Raw genomic sequence first — 24,877 nt, forward strand, 5'->3', positions numbered from 1 at the left:
TGCAGCTGTGAAGATCCAACAGCCCCAAATTTGTATTTGTAAGAGTATTTTCCATAGCCATTTCTTCTGTTGCAAACATGTAAACTAGATTGTAAAAAAAAAAAAAGAGCTATTAGCCCTGTAGATTTTTGCAATGTGTTATACCATTCATTGCCAGAGTATTGCCTGACACCTACATATAATGATTTCAAGCATAAAGATATGTGTTAACATTCATTCATTTTGAATAACCTGAAATACCACTTCATAATCTGATCAATAATAATAGTATTTAGGACTTAGGTACTGGTTTTTTTTTGACAGGCTAATTTGGATAATTTGGCTACCAGCATACACATATCTCAATGGATTCTGTTTGTATTATAAATTACTCTTGCCCATGGAAGGCTGGAAAAGAGGTTTCTTCTATTCTGATATTGAGAAATAAATTTTACACTGCATACCCCAGAATATTAGCTGTCCGCAGTAACCTCAGTACATAGTGCATAGTGAACAATTCCATTTTATTTTCATAGTTAGGAAAGACTATTTCTATATACAGCTTGAATTTAATTTATATGAATTCATCCTTTTCCTCTGCAGAAGTAATTTCCTGTTGGATTTTTTCTTTTTCAGTTTTTTACAAATTCACATTGAAATTGGTATCCACTACTATTATCTTATCCCCTTGGTCATAACTAAAAACTGACTATCTGCATTCTGTTTAAAATTATTTCTACAGATCTAGTCCCACTTGTAATGAACACAGGACCTCTTTCAGGAACTATTACTGCAATAAAAGCAATGCTTGTCTTACAATACTTCCCAATTCTTTTTCTAAAAACTTTGGTGGACTTTGGTTTCTATTTGATTGATTTCATTGCTGAATGCAGCCCTATGCATTCATATGCATCTTAGAACTGTTAAGAACATGGATTTACCTCATTAGACAAAAAAAGTTCACATTCAGAGCTGGCAGGTCATTAATCATTACTTAATCTTTGCTATTTCAAAATCAGACAGGGTCTATAGTGCCAAAAATACTGCACAGCTTGGATTGTGAAAGTCTAAATTTGAGTTATCACATGCATACTGCAGAAAGTCATACTTCTGCTACTAAAGCCCTCCCTGCCTCTCTTACACTCTCTCACATAAGGTACATTCACAACATGTACTTTAGGCATCTAATTTAGATGCAATTTAAAGTACAATCTAAGTTCCTAAATTCCCAACAAGGTCAATGGAACTATGCAGGCTCCTCCAGAGTGAATTCAGGAAAGATAAATTCTTAAAGTGAGATGCGAATGCTGCTAGTGGTGTATTCCTAAATTTTGAGGACAACATGCCCCAAATTTATTCCAGAGGTGCCTTTAGGACTTACCTGAAGCCTGTAAAAATCAGGAGGCAAACACCCAGTGAGCTCTGAATGAGCCTTTTCCTTTCAAAGGAATGATAATGAGTTAGAGTTGCTTTTTACCTATACTGTACCTGCATGAATGTAATTCAGGACAGCTGTAATTGAAAATATGCATCACTTTATGTTACCCACTGGTCTGTGTAGAATTAATTTATGATTTCAGGGCAGATGAGTACACTAATTTCTGTACCATGGGAAAGAGTTTGTCAAATCCTTATTATTTGTCTCAAAAGAATGCTAAAATCAATGACTGTAGTTAATGAGTCTAAGGCTAAATATGAACCCTAAGTCTTCGGGTTGTTAGTATTATATGTATTTATGTATTTTTTTCTTAGTTATGCAAAGATAAATATGAATTGTTAGGTAAAATTTCTTTCAATTTCACTCAGTTACTCACACTGCTGATATTTTATCTCTTCCCTTTTTTTCCTTACAAAAATGAATTGCATCTATAAGTCACAAAACATGTGTTTTTATCTATGCTTTGTGTGTATGAGTGATCACATGTAGGACAGAGAGCAAATTGGAAACTTTTAGGATTGCCTAACTCCCTCTGTATGATTAGTGGCACTTAATCATGGATCAATGTGTTTTCCTGAACAGATTTTTTTTTTCACTGACTTTTTATGACTTTCAGGTGCAAAATTACAAATAAACAAGTCAAGGAGATTCTTTAAAATCTTAAATTAAATATAATCTACTTCATTATTAATTATAATATGTATAATTCTCTAGATTTATCAATGTGAAAAAATTCTGCTGCAGACTGTACTTTTGTAAAAATATCTGATCCTGTAATTGATAATTGTAGGTAAATCACAGTATGATATTGTGATATTGGCTTATATTTCAAATTCTTATTAAAATAAATAGAATTATTTGTATCTTGATTTCCAAGTATTTTACAATAAAACTACTGAACTAACCTTGACCCATATGAAAAATTTTCTTAATTCACAGGTTTCACAGATTTCTCGAGAGCATATTTTATTAAAAAATCCACTCACAGCCTTCTTTTTTTTTTTCTGATTTTAGTTGATGAGAAAATTACATACATTTTTATGTCATTGCAATGCTCTTTCAGTTCTTGATTTGTTGGAATATTTTATTTAAATGAGGCAAAATTTCCTAAAAAAATTATTAAATACAGTAATTAGAAATATCTATAGATGAAATTGCTCACATAGTAAGTCCAACAACTTGTTAAATCTCCATTTCAGAGAAAAGGCATAATAATTTGCATTTTGCTCTGTGACTGTTGGCACATCTCAGCTATTTTTCCTCTTAAAATTCCCTGTGGTTCCCTGTGTTTGGCTTCAACGCATCAACTGGTTTTCAGTTCTTCACTATTTAGGTCTAGAAATTTTTTAAAAATCAAATTTATTCCTTTCTATTTCACCTCAGTCCCTGGAAAAAATTAGAGAGCAAGTATTAGGAATTAAGTCAATTTCCAGGCATAAGTAAAATAAAGATAATTGGGAACAGGCTGGATGGAACAATCAAAAGCAAACCTTAATCTTGCTGCCTTTTCCAACGACTGTCTCATTGGATGTAGATTTCTTTCACTTTGTATTATTGCAGCAAAACTTCTGAAAATCTCCTGCAGTATCCTTGTAGACAATTAAGAAGACAGAGACTGGATGAGGGGACTGCAAAATGGATGGAAAGTAATTGAACAAACAATATCTGAGGGTAGTGTTTCTTGATTTGAAGTGTGACTAGTAGCCAGTGGATACTGAGGATGAATACTGAGGCCCATACTATTCAGCCTCTGTCAGTGATTTGGATAACAGGCTGGGATGCAGCCTCAACAAGTTTGTGGATGACAGCATATGATGGGAGGATAGTTGATACATGGATATCAGCACTGCTAAACAGAAGGATCTTCAGAATCTGGAGGAATGGGCCAACAGGAAGCTCCTAAAGTTCAGCAAAGACAAATATATAATCCTTCACTTTGCCTAGAATAATGCCTTTCCTGAGTACTGGCCTGGAACTGACTGGGTAAAGACAAACTTTACAGAAGGCAGCCCAGGTGACTGAGTGGAGAGGCCCACTAAGAGTTAAAAGTGTGGCTTTGCAGTAAAAATATCACAGACTGGATTGTAGGAACAGCAGTGTAGTCAGCAGGTCATGATTATTATTTCCTCTTCAACACACATGTGGAAAATCATGTGTAGTTTTTGTGTCTTCCACCATATAAGAGAGATGGGAAACTGAAGCAAACTCAGGGAAAGGGCCTGTCAAGGGTTTAGGGTCTAGATAGACAAGGAGAGGCTGGATGAGGCTGGAGGAGAGAAAAGGGTAAGAAGGATCATATTACTAATTTGGACTGAGAACAGTAAGATGAATTTTTCATGAGACATTTCAAGAGGAAAAATATGCTTTCAATGTCCTTTTTACTTACTCTCTGTTTTCATATTCTCTGTTGTGAGGGGAAGAGTAGCTGTGTAAGAAGTTGGGTTTGAAAAGCTTGCATTCATACTTTCTTCCACAAATTTGCAGAACAGCACCACAATGTCTCCTCATAGGCATCATCAATCCTACAATTGGGATTATTATAATAGTCCTATACATATAAAAATCCAAATCAAGTGGCATATGTTTTATCCTTGTGTTTCAGAGAAGCCATTAAATGTGAGTGTAATATACTGTCTAGCATTATTAAAGGGGCTTTATTAGAAAGTAGACTAAATCTCAAAGAAGATAAGTTACAAACAAGTTACTGTTGATGGATATAGCCTGCGTGAAACAAAAGATAACACACACCTCCCACCATTCTAGCTGCAGTCATGATCCTCAGGTCCCAGTCCTCCCCTCTCAAAATGAAGATTTAGCATAGTCTCAGATGAAATTACTGCAATTGTCATAAAAAAATGAACTTTTTTTCTCCTCCTTAATCAGAAGAAGAGAAATAGTTTCCTGCTCAGCAACTCTGTTTGCAAACAAAATGAAAAATCCAGAAAGAATTAAAGCATTACTTAGTGCCAAGACTGCTATTATCCTGGAGTAATGCATTCTGTGTTTTTTAACAGTAGCTGAAATAAGGAGGAAACAGTGCTGGTAGATGTTGCTTCCTTTCCATGCCTTCATCTGTCTGGAAAATGCTTATAAATTCATATTCATGAAAGAATTATAGTAAACTCTTCCTTATATTGCTTTCCAATTTGGACAGTACACTTTGAAATATCTACCCTCTACTTTTTTTAAGGGTGAAGTGTCTTATTAAGGTTGTCATTTTGCTTAGAGAAGTGTGAGGTCTTTAACTTTCAAACTCATACTATTATTTTATCATAGAGTTCTCATTTCTGTTGTGATTTTCTTCTTCAAAAAAGTACAAGAAATATCATTTGTAGGTTTTATACCTGAGAACTTGTTCGGCACGGTGCAGTACTTGACTCTAAATATATTATTTATTGAAAGCTGATTTTTTTTTTCTTGTAAATTTTGGCAAGGATTGTCAAAATATATGTTTTTAGTAGGTTGTTCTTTTATTGTAGCTGGTCACTGTGGTTCTCCGGACCCAATTGTAAATGGTCATATTAGTGGAGATGGTTTCAGTTATCGTGACACTGTGGTCTACCAGTGCAATCCTGGCTTTCGGCTTGTTGGTACATCTGTCAGAATTTGCCTACAGGATCACAAGTGGTCTGGACAAACTCCTGTGTGTGTCCGTAAGTATGATTAGTTTTTCACTGAATTATTGCTACTATTTTAAACATAATTAAACATTAACAGTTGATTGGAATTTGAATGAGGTCTTTGAATGAGGTGCTCATTATGATCCCGTCTCTAATCTAGCACAGACGGATTAACTACACTCAGTATTTTCTGATTTCTGTTGTTTCAGAAACAGGATGACATGGACATTGAAGTGGGTTGAACTGCAGGCTGCAGCTGTGTAACTTAATCTATTGCTTTCTCTCTTTTTCTCCAGGCATAATTTTTATGTTAAGTGGGTTTACTGAGCCTTTCCCCTATTTTTTTTTCACCAGAAATAAAAAATTCCTTTGTATATTTTCACTGTTTCGTGAACAAAGCTGGGATACTGTTCATCTGTGCAGTTTTGATGATAACTGCCCATTTTTTCAAGTAGGCCTAACAGTGCAAGCCTAGGCATGGCATCAAATTATGCTACATCTGTTAGAAAATATTTTAACTTTTTTATACCCATTAATAGGATTTGGTTTTTTGCTCTTAATTCATCTGTTTTGAAAATCCTGTAATTAATTGCTAGAATTGACGAGTCTTTCCTACTCTTACTTCCTTCATCCTTTGCATGGAAGATTTTCTGACATTTTCTGGACCATCAGCCATTTTATCGGAACCAAATGCAATTTTGCTGGTTTTTATTGTACTACTTTATTATGCAGTTGATTTTATTTTTATTTCAGTTTTAATAAAGATCCCCATTTTAATACAATTTTTGTTATTTTTAATGGAGCTTTTATATCAATTATTTCAATGCTCTATTTTTTAAGATGTCTGCAATTCAGACAGAAGTATTTTTGTCTACACAGAGAAAGTCACTGAGATGATCAGCTTTTCTATTCAACACATTTTAGTATCTTTATTTCATTTCAGTTATATTACTGGTAAGTCATTAGATTTCAAAATATTCAGTATTTTCTTTCTTAGGGGTAAAATGAAAATTTTTAACTGTATACAGCTGCAGGAAATAACTGCCAAGTGTAGTTGTCCTTTTAAAATCCTATTTATATCTTCAAGTGATTTGTATTCATCAAAGGAGAAATGTCACCAGCTAGCATTATTACTTTTAGTGGTTTCATTTTACTGTGCAGTGAATAAAATTCCTTTAAAAGAAAGGGACAAAGCTGGGGGGGGAGGGTTAGGGTTTGGGCATGTATTTTCTGAAAGCTCTTCTCACTTGCTTCTTATTAGAGTAAACAGGAAATATGAAGAATTTCCATTAGTTCCTTTTGAGTAGCAGCACAACAAATTCAAATGAAAAAGATAAACCTGTGTACAGTGTATTTATTTGAGTATGAGAAACATCATTAGCACTAGAAAAAAGTTGAAAAGTTCTGTGTTTATGTGTGTGTATGTATACATTCTGATTTTACATTGCCAGTATCTATGGTTTCTATATTTTCTATAATATTTTAATATCTTGTCACATGGAAACCTAGAGCTTGACCATAATAAGTTTTTTTTATAAGTTTTATTTTAACACAATCTACATGAATAATACACATAATGGGAAAGACTTACTCCCAACAATGATTTCTTTATTGTCATAAGAAAATTAGATTAAAAGAATCACTACTTAAGCAAAACAATGCATAACCTTTAGAATAGGGATGCTTCAGAACTCCAGAATGTTCTGAAGTAGTGCATCAAATTTGGCTTTTGTCCCTATTACATTTTAAGTATACAGGGAAAAAAGTTTTTCTTTTATTTGTATTAGTAGGAATATAGCAAATGATATGCATTTTTAAGGTCTCATACAGATCAGATGTGTATCAAAATGCATATATGTATATATATAATTATTTATTACAACTTTCAACATGAAGTAAAAAGTAGGTTCTAAAAGTTTTATTGAAAAATTGAGATTTTTCTTCTGGCAGTTAAGAATTCTGAGTAAGTATATCCTAATTTTTTTTCTTAAATTTCCTGTATAAATATCAACGACAAATCCAGAAGGGAAACAAACAAACAAACTAACCAAAACAACAGAAAAACCCCAAACCCTAAAAGAGCTCAACCAGCAAGTGATTCTCTGGATGAGTGTCTTTCACTTAGATGCTAACCTGCCTATTTTTCTTCTAACAGCAATCACATGTGGGCATCCCGGGAATCCAGCTCATGGAATGACTAATGGCAGTGAGTTCAATTTAAATGATGTTGTCAATTTTACTTGCAATGCTGGATACTTACTTCAGGGTGCTTCTCGAGCACAGTGCCGGAGCAATGGGCAGTGGAGTAGCCCTTTACCCAACTGCCGAGGTAAGAAACTATCTCTTACATTCTTTGTTCTCTAATTACTTATTTCAGGCATGATCCTCCTTTACCCTACCTTCAAAATACCAGGATATACTTCATAAGCCTGACCTTTGGGAACTTATTGCCATCTTTATTTTTTTTCCTTTCTATATTGGAAATTTTAGTTAGGGCTGGGTATTGGGGAAGCCTAGGCTTTTCAGTATTTTACCTTAAAGCTCTGACTGCAATCCCTAGCATTTAGTTTATAAACATATAAAGTGAACTTTGTATCAGAAAACTTATATTACCTTAATAAATCACAGTTGGCTGTCTAGTATGAACTAGGTGCATTTTGGTATACTTTCCATAAACGATTGATTACTCCTATTAAAACATAGTTATGCAGTTGAATATTTATACATTAAAGCACTATTATTTTTTCTGTATTTCCTAGCAATATCTGAGATATGTTCATAACTTCTGTACTTGATTTTTCTTTCCCCACAAAAAAAAAAGTGAGATTTAATTCTGATTGGTTTTCTTGCAAAGACTTTTCTGAGCTTAATTACTGGTATGCTATGGGTAAATTAGACATGTTTGAGAGATCAGAATGAAGCAAGTGGTTTGTGTTATGAGAAAATGTGTATCAAATGTACATATTAGGGATGGACAAAGAGAAACCATTTTAAAACACAATCTAGAATTCTCAGATTGATTTATTTACCCAGATGCCAGTAATGTAATTAAGAATAAAAGGGAAGCAAGTCTCTGAAATTAGCCTGTTTTCACTCCTTCCATTATGACAACTGTTTTAATTTCTTTTCTTTAACTTTTGGCTATCATTGCAGAATATGGACATAATATCTAGTCTTTGCTCTGTTCCACCAATATCTTTATCAGACACCTACAGTCCGTTCACTGGTTTGTTGTTTCAATGTCATATGCCCCAAAATAGCTTCTACTGGTGTAGTACATGCTTTCTCAATGCTGAATCCAATAAGATATCGCACATTATTTTCTTCTAAATCACTGAGGCAGACTGAATATCTTCTGACTATGAAATAGATGCAAATTGACAGAGAGGTGAAAGGCAAGACATGAGGTGAATCATGTAAAATATACTGAAAGCTCTCAACGGCCTGGAGAAAACGTCCTGAGATACTGTATATCCTTCAGTGCTTTTTTCTTGAAGGCTCCAGAAGGAAATGTAGGTTCTAATTTATGGCTCTAATTTAAAAATGTTGTTCCTGGTCATAGTCAAAGCTGGAATTGACTGGGTTCATTTACAAATTTTAATAAGTGCTAATTTCCAAATATGTAAACCAAAACCGTATTAAAAAATGCTTAGTGTCTGGAAAGAATGTGATTATTATGCCCGCTATGGAACATGCAAAGAAATAGAACACAAAAATTTCTCCAGAAATGCAGTGGCTAGTAAGCTTTTCTTGAGTATTTTCTTTCACAGGAAAAATGTTCAATCAATGTAAGTATGCTTTTTGTTCTTTGTAACTTGTCCTTTATGGGCTAAAGGAAATTGCAGTCAGCGAAGTCATGCTAAAGATACAAACATTGGGACTAATAAGAAGTTAACTTCAGCTATTGTACCTTTATTATCTCCACCTGTTGGTTTATTAAAAATCTTATTGTATTACAATTGTTGTTCCTAAGAATAATAATTATCTTTGGTGATTAGCTCATCATATTGTTTCAGAGCTGGCTGATGCAATTTCAAGCTCAGTGTGTGTGGAATTAGATCTTTCATTCTCATTAAAACAATAAAGAGATGGCAATTCCCTCAGTCACTACCCTCAGAATTTATTCAAGTGAGTTAACTAGCATAGCAATATAATTATTGGAACAGAGAAACAGGAATTAGCAAACTGTTTCTATTTAGGCTCGTGTATTTTTTTTCCCTTTCATACTGCTTCGTTTTGCTAGACTTTAGTGAACGAACTCCTCCATCTCATCTGTGAGGCATTTAAGTGAGATTTTATTTGTTGAAAACACACTTTTACACTTATCCTGTAGATGCAGCCTGAATCTGCTCTGTTTGACTGTCAGAGGGAGACATTGAGTAGCTCGGCTGAAACTCAAGCCCATTTACAATCTGAGTTACTCAACTATTTACACTGAACTCTAGTACATTCCTTAAAAGGAAAACAAATCAAAGTGAAAGAGGAAAAACAATGCAATGACTGAGAAGATTTAAAAAATAAGAACCCAAGAATTAGGACACTTACAGTTACTACAACATTTCAGTTGTCTCTCCTGTCCACTTTTATTTTCCTTTTTTAATTTATCACATGAATTTGTGTTTGATCTAGGCCAATTTATGGTCTGAAATCTTGTTTAGGGAGATTGGTTTTCTGAAAGGAGTGAGTATTATAGATGCAACTCTGCCAAGATCCATTCACTTAACCATGGGAAACTCCTACCAGAACAGTGACCCAGAGTTCCTCAGTTGAGTATCTACAGTTTTGTCTATTCTCATGCAGATGGTGTAAACCTGGACTTTTGCTAATCACTCAGTGTTTCTTCACTTTGTTCTTCCCTTCACTTAGTATTTCTTTCTCTATAGCAACATATATTTTTCAGTGAGTGTCTTGTGTCTCTTCCATCACAAACTGTGAGGATCCAATTAGTTTTGTCACTTCCTCTTTTGTTCCCCCTTCCATGCACCCCGTGAGAACCTAGAGCACTTTGCTAGCTGGCAGTCACCAGCTGTAGCTGCTCACCTCAGGGACTGAGTTTAACTGATTTAAACTGTTTGAAAAAGATGTCATGAAGTTTGCAAATTCTCTAAGAAACCTAATTTTGGCTTCTAGAGAGGAATATACTGTCTAAAGTAAAAATAACTGTTGTAAATATGTTTGTGCACCAAAAGATATTCAGTCGTTGCATAAAGGGAATAGTAACTTCAGTTTAAGCTTGTCAGCGTTAGAGTAGTTCTATACCATTGACCAGCTACATGCATCTCTGATCTAGAAATTTGGGAGATTCTTACTTCTTACTTACATTTAAAATGTCCTATTGTCTAGATAGTTGGTATTGTTTCTTATTTTAAGCTAGCACAGTGAGTTGACCTTGTAATTGGTATGTAGCAGTTTCTCTCTGTTGTTCCTTTCTTCTCACTTTGTTTTTGTTCTCTGGTGTGCATTTTCCACAGGGCTGCAGAAATTATCTACTCCTTTATACACCACTCTCTCTTCTAAACTCAGTGTTCCCTTTGTTGCTTTTCAGTTTTCTTATTTTTTTTCCCATTTTTTTTTATTTATTTTTGTGTGTGTGGCCTCCTCTCTGGTGTATTTTGCCCTTTCCTAAGTACATTTTCGGGAAACACAAAGTTCCCACATGGACTCAACTGTGATTTGAAGAGAGATGGAGGGTTGGGGTTGTTCAGCCTAGAGGAGAGAAGGGGAATTTTGCTGATCATCTACTCTTATCTAAGGCAGAATGTGAAAAAAGAGGGCTAGACTTCTCACTGGTGCCCACTGCAAGGACGTGATGCAAAAGGCAAAAATAAAACATAAGAAAAAGCTTCTTAAATGTAAGAGTGGTAAAACACCCAAACAGATTTCCCAGAGACATTGTGGAGTGTCCATTCTTATCAACATTCAAAACCTGGCTGGACAAAGCCCTGGGCAAACTCTTTAGCTGTCCCTTTCAAGTTCAAGTATTCTGTGATTCTGTACAATTTATGACTAAAGACTACATATACACCAACTATATTGCTTAATGAATTGATTAGAACTTCACTAAAGCAAGTAATAGCACTTCTTTTGGCATATGACTTTACTTATAAAATCGCCTTTTATTTAATGAGTGGAAAATATTTGTTCTAAAGTTCATTGTTATTGATGAATTATGAATTTGTGTACAAAGAAAGTAAATCTTTCAGGTCCTTAAATATTCTGCTGGGAAAGGACTGATGTTCCTAGCAAAACTGTGTCATTTAATCCAACAGAGGTTTTACATATGACCTTTCTTTCGAACCTCACTTGAGTTCACCTGAGTAAATAATGAACTTGGCTTCACTTAGTTGAGACTCTATATGAAGTACTACAAATTAAAGATTGCTGCTTGAAGCTATTGAAGAAGTTTTGTTTTATTTTATTTTATTTTATTGTATTTTATTTTATATTAATGTTGCAACTGAGCTACCATGCATGCACAGTATACCTTGATACTTACAGAAAATAAATCTGGGCAGTTCTTAGGCACCCCTTTGCAATGATACGTTGCTTCAATCTGTTGTGGCAGCAGCAGGTTAACCAATTAACTACGGGCAAGAAGTTTACCAAGGAAATTATATGAGGTTTCTTGGCTGACAAAAAAGCAATGCACACAAAAGATCATATATGCTACTTCTATGAAACAAAGGATTTCAATATGTTTGTACACTGAAAGCATTGAACTGTTTTGCAATGATATTTCCCTCTATTCCAGAATGCTGTTATTTTGGTAATTTAAGAATTATTTAGTCTGTTCTATTTACCTGTTTTGGTTCAGCAAGTGAGACTTTTAATCTCTAAAAATGTATGCATTTATTTAATATTGGATTTGGACCTGTGCTCTGAGGTAACACGATCTTTAAAATACCTATGCCTCGGAAAAACTATGTTCCCACTGTTTCTGTCGCAAGTGAAAAAATGGCATATTGTGGTGTTCAGGTACTTTGTGAGATAGAAACCCCAAATTTTTTGAATTATTTAAACAATAGTATCTGTTTTAAATTTTATATTTAATCCTCTTGATATATTTAGTATTTTTTTAAGATTTACAGTAGTCTTGTCTGGAATGTCAAGGTTATTGAATTATGATTTTAAACTCATAATTTGTGAGATAGAACATTTTCCTCTCTACCCTTATTTATTTGATAAAGAATAGGTCAAGTAGTCAGTTGCTTGCCTTTAAACTGGAATCAAATGGCATCAGAAAATTTCCAATACCCAAATCTCTGTTCTTTTCTGCAAACCTGCCTGAGTAGGACTTGGTGAACCTGAATGTGCTGTACCAGAGGATTTAGTATGAAAATACTAAATCCTAAACCAAGCATGTTCAGTGTGGATTTTTTTTTTTCATTAGCAGTTTGGAACCACTTTCTATTTTGTCTTTGGAAGCACAGAATGACAATCTCTATGCTTTCTAATTTTCATTATGACAACCACCAAAATGAGAACTGAATCAGATGGTCTCATCAGAGCTCTGCACTCCTGATTGTGCTGCAGGTCATTTTTCCATGTATTATACTACCATATTAAACACCACACTTAACCACATCTTCTAGAATGCAAGTATTTGCAAGAAGAAGATTTTCTTGTTAGGATTTCTTTGCTTTGGCATTGGATAGACTGGCCTATCACTTACTGCCTGTATTAAGGCAGAGTCATGTCTTTTATCTTCTTATAAATGAGATTTAAGAGCTTTTTTCCTATGAAAAATATGCTTCTTAAAACTTGAAATATTTTGCTCAGAGGATCTGTTTGGCAAAGTTGTGAAGGTGTGTGTTAGCTCACATTCTTCAGTCTCTATCAGTAAGTTCAGGCTATTTATTAGTAATAAAGAATTCAAGTCTCTATTTATACTGCTTTTGTGCTGATTTTCTTTATCTCATTACTGATAGTTTCTTGAAAAGTTTAATTAGACTTTTTTGTCTTATCAAGAATCTAGTATCTACAAGGAATGCCCAATTTTATTGTGCTTTCTTTAGTGAGTATATAATTTGAACCATCATTCCTTCACTGACAAGAAAAATAACCTTTCTGATGGCAGCTGATAGAAAGGTGGGAAAAATTGAGACTGATGACCAATTCTTCTCATCCCTAGACAAAGCAGCTCTGAATTTAGCAATTTTTCATCTATGATGGTATCAAGGATTCATATAAGCTGAGAAATGTTGTGTTTTGTTCAGTTTTGTTTTTCCAAAGTCAGAGGCCTTTGTTGTGGCTTTTTTATACTTTAAATGTCAGAGATAACTAATCCATTCATGTTAATAGCGTGTTGATATCCTTCAGAAGGATAATTAGCACTAAGTTTCCTAAATAAAGAGGTGAGGTGCCATGGGAGATGCTATGAATTTTCTGAGATATTTAGCTGAATTTGGCAGAGATGACACACAACTTAGAATTATTTCTGCACGTCTCTGAAGGGAAATCTTCCTGAAATCAGGCAAAGACACCTCAAAAGGTAGTAGAAACATCTTTTGAGGCAACTGAATAGAGTTCCTCTTCCATGTGAAAAACAATGCTCTGATTAAGAAAAAATTATAAAAAGACTTTAAGACATGACCCCGGAGTTTCTACTATTCTGACAAAAGTTATTGTGTTGATACTACTTGTACGTAGATGCCCACAAATGAATTTGCATATAGACAAAAAATGTAGAGAAAAATAATAGGTAAGTATTTTATCTTTCTGATCAATTTTCTATTGTAATACCTGGCAAAATCTGAGAAGTTATCATTCTTGCATATTGTTGACTTTGAATTGAACTTTACTAAAATTTCATTTACTGGCAATTTTGTCACTATGCTTGCATAAGCACTGCTTTCAAAAGAAAGAACTTGTCATAAAGTCAGAGTGAATTCTCTATTCTTTATTCTCTATTCTGTATTCTTTATTCACTGAGTGTCAGTCCCTATATATGTTCTAGATACCAACATTAATGCAATACTTTTCAAATAAAAAAAGTTTAAAAATACTGTTGATCAGATATGAAACTTTATAAAAGAAACTTAAGATTGTTTCTGTCATGAAAGAAGAAAAAAAGAGTGTGAACAAGAAATGAAAACTGCGAATTATGTACTTTTTTGATATTCATTCAACTTTTTAACAGAAAGCTGCCCTAAAGGACTCTGACATGGTCTTTTCACTTCTTTGTCCTCAAGGGTTTGAATCTACTCAGTGTGAGATTCCAAAGTTATCAGGGCAGACTTGAAGCATTCTCCAGCTTTTCTCAGAAGACTAAACCGAGACTGCCAGAATTCATTTCCCATGTAACCCTTGACAGGTGTCATTGAGAGAAAGCAATCTCCGTCTGCTCTCACTGTGATTTACAACTGAGTCCCCAGGGTGAAAGGCAATCAGGGAAAATACTGCCCTAGTTCTGTATGCCGACCAACTCAAACTCTTTTCTAAAGTACTCCTTACTGCAGACCTTCTTAGCAACAGCACACTTGTGTATATATTTAAAAATCTATAGCTGATCTTAAATGGCACTGCAGGCATAATTTTGCTTGCTCTTTAACTTGAGGGGAAATATTCTCTTGCATAATCATTTGATAAGACTTCATATATGATGCGAGAATTTCGTTGCACAGAGCACATGCTTAAATTATGCATTCAGTGACTATTCTGTATTTCATTCATCACTAATCTGTCTAAACAAATACTCCTGGTACAAGAATGAGAACTCTGTATCACACAGACAAATTGATACTTTGGGACTGCAGTATATTCCTTGAACGTTCCATATTTCTGGTTTGCATGGAGTATTAAGTTTTTCGGTTCTCCCTACTGACTTGCAAAGATAGTTTTGTTAGAATTGCTTTTTGGTAGCATATCTTCATGTAACATATCTTCATCTTTCTAATACTGACTTTCCATAAGCTAACTTAGCACGCTTACCTGTTAAACATCACAAGAAACTAAGCCTGACAAACAGTATGAATCTTGTCCTGTAGCTTGGGAATGTGTGTCCTCATGCAAATTTCCTCTAGTTTTTTGTGTTTGTTAATGAAATCTCACTGTAAAAATGTATACACTACTTAAGCTACACATGCCGAATTTTTAGTACTATAGTCCTGACCTAAAATAAATGTGGATGATACTAAATGCAGGCTACTAAACATGCACCTATACTGTGGATCTATGTGAGTACAGCAAGGAGTCCTAGTTGCACCAGGCTAAAATATCTAATGCAGAAAAATTTTGAATATGATTGATATATTCATAAATGATATTAATTCACATTTGGACTATTGGGGTAGGAGTGTAATATTTTTCCAGAGGATTTTTAAGGTCATAAAACACAATTCCATACTTTTTACCCATACAGAGATTATTTAAAGAAAGAGCTGCTCTTACTGGTATAGTTGCTAAAATAGGTAGATATCAGTAGAATAGAAAAGTGCTATTTTGATGCAGTTACTTTTTGATATGCAGTTTCATTGAAAATTGGTGTACTGATTAGAACATGGGCATAGATCTCAGAAGATCTGAGTTTAGTTCTGTGCAGTTGAGTACAGCTGAGTACAGTTCAGTACAAATATTCCATACAACCCTGAATATCAGCTTTTGATATGATGGATCACAATGCTGATATTGTGTTATTGTGAAGTTGGGAATCAAATTACCATATAAGAGCAGTTTTAGCTAAATAGAATTATTTTGAAATATTCATTTCTGCATTTGAAATTAAATCTATCTGTATTTTTAAACTAAAGAGTGCTCTGGCATGGGAGCTTAATTGCCTCTACTTATTTAGAAGGTTCTCCAACAAGTTTTTCATCTGGTCCAAGTGGCACATTCATAGGAATTGTTTGGAGCATGGTTCAGGGGTTAATATAGACAGCAGGACCATTCCTCATAAGCGGTTCAGAGAAATTCTCCCTAGTCTGGAGAGTAGCAGAGCACAACAGCATAGACATAGCGACCGTCTACTGGCTTCATGCCAGAGGACAAGTGCAGGCAATTAGATGTAGATTCATATGTTTCAGAATGTATATACATATGTGGAAAAATTGAGTTTAGGGACATGTTTCTACAAGGCAACTTATAACTACGCAGAGAACGCAGGCTACTTCCAAAAGCAGAAGCTTTACAATGGCATCTACCCAGCACTACGTCACGTGCAACTGCTTAAGAAACAGGGTTAATTGGGATGCAGCATGTGGTGCTTCTGGGAACTGTGCTACTTTCTGTAAGAAAGAATTGCACTGTGAATACAGACATATGAGCTCATTCAGATCTTGGTTAGTATTTTGGTAAGGCTTCCTGTCAGCGTACTGTACATTTTACAGACTTTCACATGCATCCTTGTGCTACAGTGGTAGTTATATTCCCAGTGAAAGAATTAGACTTAGCTGATAGTGACTAGTAATCATTGAAAAAAAGCAGTAACAAAGAATATGTAATGTTATTTAAACTATAAACTGATTTACTTTTAATTTGGATTCATTCACATAAAATTACGTAGAAGACCAAACTAATCCTACCAAGAGAATGATAAAATATTCTTCCAATTTCCCTTTTATCTTTGAACTTGTATGTCCAAGACTATTACAAGTACTGGAGTAAAATCTTAGTATTACTTTCAAAGCAAAAAAATATAAAGACTTACTTAGAGTCAACATATCTGATATTTAAGCCAAATAAAACCCACAAAGGATATCATACGGACCACATCATGAGCTGCTAGTAAAGTAATGAAAATAATTGTTACTCTTATAATATTGCTATTATGCATCAGTAATGAATACTGTTTGTCCTACAGTGGTGAACTGTTCTGATCCTGGCTTTGTGGAAAATGCAATTCGGCATGGACAGCAGAATTATCCTGAAAGTTTCAAATATGGAACAAGTGTGGCATACCATTGCAAGAAGGGCTTTTATCTGTTGGGCTCATCTGCACTGACCTGTAAAGCTAATGGATTATGGGATAGATCATTACCAAAGTGTTTGTGTAAGTATTCATTCAGTTGGATTAGTATTAAAGAGTGCTGCATGATTTCAAATCATGATAAACAAAAAAAAAAGTGTAACCATCTGTTGAAGAAAAAAATTGAACTTTAGGATCAACACATTGCAAATTGTGTGTCTCACTAAGAAAACATTAAGACAAGATATCATGCAACTTGCCATTATTAAAAATGTGTTTACAGGGAACTATGGAAATATTATTTCTAATGTCAGAAAATTAACATTAATTTCCCTTTTTGTTGAATTGTTAAGATATCTGAAAACTAGGGAAATCTAAAATTATTATTTGTATGTTATAATTTAGATTGATAGTCTAAGACCATTAATGCCTCTATCAGATGATTTTTTTTTCAGACTTATTGAAGTGTATGCGTGAGAACGAATCTGTGAAATGTTGTGTAGAAAAATTTTGCTCAAGAGAGTCTTTTCATAACAACACTTCATACTTTCTCAATCATTTTTTCCTCAGAGAGGGAGGAAATTTTCTGGTGTTTCCTATAATCAATTCAGTGAACTGCAGATCTTTAAAGAAGAACAGTTTGGCTGACTAATTTCCATTGAGATATTTTTCTTCTCTGGTCACTATTAATGTGTTGACATGATTTCTAATTTACAATGCAATTATAGGAAATAATAAATGAAATTGAAGTATACTTTAATGTGAAACACATCAGATTATTTTAAAATTTTGCTTTAAAAATTGTGATTTTTTTACTAAAATTATTTTTTATGGATTTATACCAGAGCAATAAATGTTACTAGGTTAGTGAATTTATTTCTTTGTTATGTCTGGTCTTCATACTATTATGTATCCAATATTGACATGACCCAAGCAGTTTTGTTTTGGTTTTTCACAAAAATCTGCACTTTCAATATCTGTGAATAAGAGCTATAACCTGAAAAAATGGATTTATACACATTTCAATAGTAAAATCATTAGGCAAAATATAGCATTTTAAATACAAAAAAGCTGTATACATTTTTCACTTGGCAAGAACATTTGACTGATGCATGCATATTCCTCACTTTTTGTATCTTAGAAAAACCATTATAAAAGTCCGTGGCCCAAATCTGTCAGTAATCCCTTCCTACTTCCAAGACTGGAGTTTCAGTGTGAAGAGATGCTCCTTATGCGAGCGGCAAAAGAGGATGGAGTATCTAAATCACCTAGAATAGCTACCCATCTTTCCACATCAAGTGTTTTGGAAGTTTGATAGCATTTATATGACTTTCTGCTCAAAAAAGTCATAGACAGAGCTCAAAAAAAAAAAATCATAAGTATCCATCCTTTTAGAATAGGAATTCATGACCTTTCTCTGGGGACTACTGATCAAGTCCATAGGAACTTTCAAATAAGCCTGGGAGGTGCCTATATCCCTCAATCATCTACCACATTAACTCTTGCTACTTTGCTGTTAGTGGGCCGAAACACCATCTGAACCCTAAGTATCACTGGGACAAATTAAATTTCTTTCCTCTAAGGAAAATTCAATGAAATGATTAGGGCTCTTGGTGAGAGAAAAATCTGTTTATCTATTCACAGATTAAGTCACTCAGAGCTTTTTCAAGTACTATAAGAGAGATGTGGTTTTCAAAAGTTATCAGTGATAATCTCTTTTTTTCAGGTGTGATTTTTTCAAGATTGATTTTGGTGATAGGACACAGTGCTTGGAGAGGCAGTTGAGATAAGTTTTGAACCCAAAGTAGACACAGTTTACCATGAACAATTCTAGTTCAAGAGTAAACAAATGGAAATTTCTGACATTGCTCTTTTATATGTAAGGCAATAACTACATGTGTCATTGCTTAAAAATGAATCCTTCTTTTCTTCATCATAATTTGGGAAAAAATTCATGCTACTCACTACAAATCATTATAAACCTACATTAAGGTTACCTATGTGTGATTTTATTCCATAAAATCTGATCACTCACTGCAGCTCCTTCCGGAATTGTGGCAGGACTCGCATTTCCATGGTACTGATGTAAGCTCATTAAGGTAACTGATCTGGCTCAAAATGAAACACTGTTTTTTTCCGTGGGAGTACTGTTCAGCCAGACCAGTTTCCTGATTTGGCTTACCATTTGCTACAGGAACAATTAAGCCAACCCAAGGAAAATAAGAAAAACACACAGCACTGACCAGGACCACAAACCTTGGCAGAATCCACTGTGCAGTCAGATCGACATTATCATGGGATCTGGTATAACAGAGAAAATTTTGATATGTCAGAAATAGTCATCAGAAAAATATTTTTTTTTCTAAGAAGACATTTTAATCATAGATAATTCTTTTGAGTAGCTTATCACGCTGCTAAAGTTCAAATGGTCTATTTAAATGCTGCCTGTTCATGTGACTGTTTACTAAATTTATGCAAAATTTTTCTTTGTTATTTCTTTCATTATTGGATGACCTAATTTTTATACAAAAGGCATTAAGAATATGATTTCTTTAAGATGGCTTATTTTTCCTCATATAACAGATCTGAACTCCTTGTTTGCTAGTTATTATGTACCAAAACTTTTTATCTGATTTTTTTTCTCAAAGAAAAGTTACATATTTAACTTAACCATAAATATGATTAAAAAATTACAAAAATGTTCAGTAATCCATTTTCCTCTTGCTCTGTCTGGTGCAACACATTGCTATAGTAATAATACAGAATATTATATTTCACTATACTGCTTAAACTGTATCTAATTATTTTATAGACATGATAGAGCTACTTACCATTATCATATCTGTAATATGTTAGCATATTGCAACATTAACCATATTTGGTTTATTCTTTCCTAACTGTAACTCAAATAATGTGTACTGTTTGTAGGAAAGGACAGGAATGAATGAGGAAAGAGAGCTCTATATTTTCAGAGAAAGTCTGAATTGGATGGGTTAGTCTTATACGAAGTTTTACATGAAGCTTTGTGTTTAATCTTACAAATGACCAGTAAATCTATAGCAACAGCAAAACTGAAGATATGAAAGAGTTGAAATCCAGACAGAAGTGTATGTTGTGTGGAACCAGCCTTATATTTAAAGGTTTTAATAGGTCCTTTTTCTGTGCCATGAAACCATAATATTGTGGTCTTTCCTTTGTTAGCCATTTCTTGTGGACATCCTGGGGTACCTGCAAATGCAGTTCTTTCAGGAGACAAATTTACATATGGCTCCATAGTTCACTATTCTTGCACAGCGGGTCGAAGGCTCATAGGAAATTCTACAAGGGAGTGCCAAGAAGATAGCCACTGGAGTGGGACCCTCCCTCACTGTTCAGGTACACATACGAGCCATTATCTGAATGTCACTTTGTCACATGAATAAAGCTTTTCTCACGCATGTTTTTAGCTACAGTCAGACATTTATTTATTTTCCAAGTATATTTTAATTTCACCAATGACCACTCAGCTATATCATAGCCTCATTCTCTTTGTCATTACTTCACAAATTCACTCCTTAGCTAGATGCTGCCTTTATGTGCTGCAGTGTATAGAACATGTAAAACAGTACTTAAAACCAGGTTGAGTTTTGATTAAAAAGGATGCATGTATTAAATTTTATTTTTATGAACACTATTTTATGTAAACAAAGGTTGTTTCATCAGAAAATGTTGAATAAAAACCTCCACAGCAAAGATACTAATGGTAAACATACATATTGCTCCTCTTTTCACTTACAGAAGTATACTTTATTAGTTTTGCAATGTGCAAATACTATAAATGTCTGGCATGTTCTTGGTGCTGTCAGGACATACACGAACAGTTTATTCTCCCCCAGACTATGCAAATTTAGTAGAAGCCATAAACCATTTCACAGTTTTGTTGAAGTGATGACCTCAGGTAAGGGTTGGCTACTGAGGACATCCAAAGTGTATTATTAGGTTTTGTAAGGGAAACAAGTCTACATGCTTCAGTATATAAGAAAACAAATACCTGACTGATTTAAGAAGAAAATTTCCTAGTGAGAAAATTGTTCATAGTTACTCATTATACAACTTGCTTAGAATTCCCTTTGAACTCTTGGACGTGCCCACTGTTGGGCTGATCCAATTCAATGCAGTTCAGTTCAGATTTGACCTGATTTAAATAGGTTACACCTATTAAATAGGTGTAACCTATTTAAATTCATTACTTTGAAAAAGCTCTAAATAAATGTTCATAGAAAAAGGTCCGTTTATGAGCTGATTATGGAAGAATGGTGAGCAGAATTTGAAATATTGGGAAAAGGAAGTGAATTTAAATCACCAGTATTTCTTTTCTGCTCTATGCTGCTCGAGGAGGAAATAGTTTAGAGTCTTCTCACACTGCTGGATCTCATAGTATCTATGCCTAGACCTGAAAGGAATCTCTGCAGGACATTCATATAGTTTTCACACAAGCCTTTTCTTGCTTGTCTTAAGCCCACATTTATGTCACTTGCACCTTTTTATCCAGCATAATATACCAGATCTGAAATTGCACCAAGACTTCAAAAATTTTAAGGTCAGAGTCCTCTAATGCTGTTATCCCACACTTCTTATCACAAGGAAATTCTCATGTTGGTGGAAGGAAATTTTGATGGCCAATAATTGAGGCTCTTCAGATATCAGTCACAAATATGATAGTATTTTTATAGACTCATAGATTTTGAAAACATGAAGGACCATGATACTCATCTCCTAGGGTGGGGAAAATATATCTAGTGCAACTAAAATATTGTTACTGATGCAGAATTGAATTTTCTAAGTTTAAACATGATGGGACACCATCTTGAGAGCCAGGGGATTCCCTAGGAAAATGAAAATCTATCTCTGTTAGCTCAATAAAAAAAAACAAACAAACAACAAAACACCAAGAAAAACTACCTAAAAAGCAGCCAAAGAAAACCCTGAAAAGTGTCTCATTTCTCTAAGGTATTTAGAATTATAAAATTAACTACACTTTCCATGTTAGATATTCAGGAGATGACTCCGTCAAAATCCAATATGAATAATTTGTTGTCATAATGTCAGTGAAAGAATGATTGTGCCCAGGATGACTGAGAACTCTGGTTTTGTGCATGTTTAAAAGCTGTAGTGTGTCTCTGCATGGGATTTATTCTTTGTGATATATTAATATGTGTTTGAATGCATGATGGTTCTATGATGGTATAAATATGATCTCAGGGTTTGTTGTCACATGTTTGTATGTTATGAATTAAGTGATAGTTGAGATTGTTGTTTAAGATGAGACACACTCATTTTTCAGTAATGGATATGTAGCCTTCTACATTGCTAAATAAAAAAGGGTCTAGACCTTCACAGTACTGTAACTACCTTTGTCTATACCCTTGGACTATAAAACTGCATTGTCCCAGTTCAAATTTTATCCAAGTCAAAACTAGGTATGTCCAAGAAAAAAATAAATCTATAGTTATTCATTTGTAATAATTCCCTCAGCAAAGTCCCAAAGCAAACTGACATCATAAGATTTTCAGAATCATAGATCATTCTGCCCTGAGCAATTCCTTTCCATTCACAAGCCAAAGTAGTGCCACACAGTTGTTTCATGCTGTAAACATGTCACAGTGGTAGCCTGAATCACAGTCCCCATGTTATTTCACACATTTTAAGCAGACAGAAATGTCTGTGAAACAGTAATGTCTTAGAGTAAGTGGAAGAAGACAGCATCCAGAGGCCACATCTAGACTGCTGCTTTAACAGTGCCAGGGCACAAGCCATAGAAGCTAATACTTGATCACTGGGACCATTACACTCTTAGAATTGTTCCCAGAATATTTTCAGCCCTAGCCCTTCAAACAATGTGCAAATACTTCACAAGTTTGTGTATGCCAGAGATTATTCTCAACAGTCAATTTGGATACAGCCACCATATCTTGGAAAGTGAGTTTTACCATATAGATGTGGACAGAATATATCAGCTGGCTTCAAGACATTCACACTGTTTACAAGCATGTATTTAGACCAGGAAATCTGGTTCCAAATGCTGCAGGGCAGAGTAACAAGAACAATCTATTCTAGAAGAACCTAGCACTAAACGAAGTTGACACAATCAAAGACCACAAGTTAGCCTTGAATTCAGGAAGTGTATCTTGGCCTCCTTTTATGAGACATCATGATTGAATCCACTCATATTTACTATAATTAAAACCTTATAATGCACACATAATCATATTTTCTGACATTAGAAAATTTTAGTTTTTAAATTAAATATATGAGTGTTCTCAAAGATTTACTATGGTTATTCCCTCGTTCATGATTTTGTCCTTCATATGAGAGGGGTGCCCTTGATGAAAAACCTATGTAAGAATATACAGACTTGAACCTATTAAATTATTTACATAGATTTTGGAAAAAAAAAACAAACCCACAACAAAAAAACCAAAACCAAAACCTAAACCCCATAGTTTCAATAGAATTTGAGTCTAGACATATAATTTAAAAATGGAGAAAAAAGGATAATGTTGCTATGAACTACAATTTAGACACGAAGGCATTTAAGAGATATACAATTTTAGGCCAAAATTTATAATAAATTGTTGATACTGAGACTGTGCTTCATTAACCGTGTTGTATATCATTTCCTGTAGCAGCCACTTTATATGACATAGTAGTTGGCTGATTCATTAGACCCATGAAGACATCTTTAAAAAGTCTGTCTTGCAGCACCTTATTTATCTTTTTAATTTGTGACCAATATTTACATAGAAATTTAAAGGATAAGGATAGTTATGAGGTGTCCTTTTCATTCTTGACAGGTGCAGAGGAACAGGTGCCAGTGTGGATATATGTATTTCAAATGCATTTCTTAAGAAACTTGAATACGGTTCTCCTCACTCATGCTGTTATCTAATTCTTGTTATTAGAAGTTATTCCTAGGACAGAAGTTGAACAGTAAAATACAATGTGTAGGAAATATAATTTCTGTCAAAAAGACAAATTTGTTGAACTGACAAAAAGTGACAGAGGTGCTTCCCATGTTCTCATCTTTTATTTACATGAACTTCTATGTTTAGGTCTGTATTGGTCTGAGATAAGAAGTAGGGTAAAAAAGACATGTAATTTGGCTGTTGTTTCACATCATTATACTAGAAAAAAGGGACTGATTATAACAGAAACAATGCAGTTAGTAGTCCTGTTCACAAGAGTGTTGTCCCTACCACTGCATTTGCACATAATGTCTCTGACAGTAACTCTATTATGATGTGTTTTACAGGAAATAATCCTGGTTATTGTGATGATCCAGGAGTACCAGCTCATGGGTCTAGACTAGGGGATGAGTTCAAAATAAAAAGTCTGCTACGTTTCTCATGTGAAATGGGTTATCAGCTGAGAGGATCTGCAGAGCGAACATGCCTGCTTAATGGTTCCTGGTCAGGTATACAGCCTGTATGTGAAGGTAGGTATTGATACCACTGGTATTTATCACACCAGTGAATGACATTTACTGACTTTTTATTCTTTGATTGAAAAAAAATTACACAGAAATATGCTTTCATAATGCTTTGAGGATAGGTAATATAAAAAAGTTTGCAAGCAGTTCATTTTTTTGCTTGAAAACCTAAAACCAAATTGTAAAGTTTTGGAATATATAAGAAGCTTGTGAGAAAATAATTTCAGTTAAACAATATTGAACCTGAAAATAGATAATAGATACCAGAGTTAAATGTAAGATTAAACGAATGCTTTTGATTGAAGATATGAAAATGGAGTGATAAATAAATGTCACTTGCTTTATAGCAATAAAATACTTTCATCTTGTCTTTCTTTGTAATATCTGTGCATCAAGTACTAAACAAATTATAAAGTTGTGTTCTTAACTAAGTATAAATTAACGTATATTTCTCCACACAAGTTAAACTA

General features: G+C 34.1%; 1 protein-coding gene across 3 annotated transcripts in view; it reads left to right on the plus strand.

The window, feature by feature from the left end:
- Window positions 1–24,877, plus strand: part of CSMD1 (CUB and Sushi multiple domains 1) — a 1,092,404-nt gene that overhangs the window by 1,034,519 nt on the left and 33,008 nt on the right. For all 3 annotated transcript variants that reach the window (XM_039385566.1, XM_039385564.1, XM_039385565.1), the window contains exons 53-57: window positions 4,897–5,070; window positions 7,193–7,366; window positions 16,835–17,023; window positions 20,141–20,314; window positions 24,231–24,413. In XM_039385566.1, coding sequence (XP_039241500.1) covers window positions 4,897–5,070; window positions 7,193–7,366; window positions 16,835–17,023; window positions 20,141–20,314; window positions 24,231–24,413 — 894 coding nt within the window. The remainder of the gene's footprint in view (window positions 1–4,896; window positions 5,071–7,192; window positions 7,367–16,834; window positions 17,024–20,140; window positions 20,315–24,230; window positions 24,414–24,877) is intronic.

Source organism: Pipra filicauda, unplaced genomic scaffold (assembly GCF_003945595.2).
Source record: "Pipra filicauda isolate LSUMZ 115617 unplaced genomic scaffold, ASM394559v2 scaffold41_size5083284_pilon, whole genome shotgun sequence".
NCBI lineage: Eukaryota > Metazoa > Chordata > Aves > Passeriformes > Pipridae > Pipra > Pipra filicauda.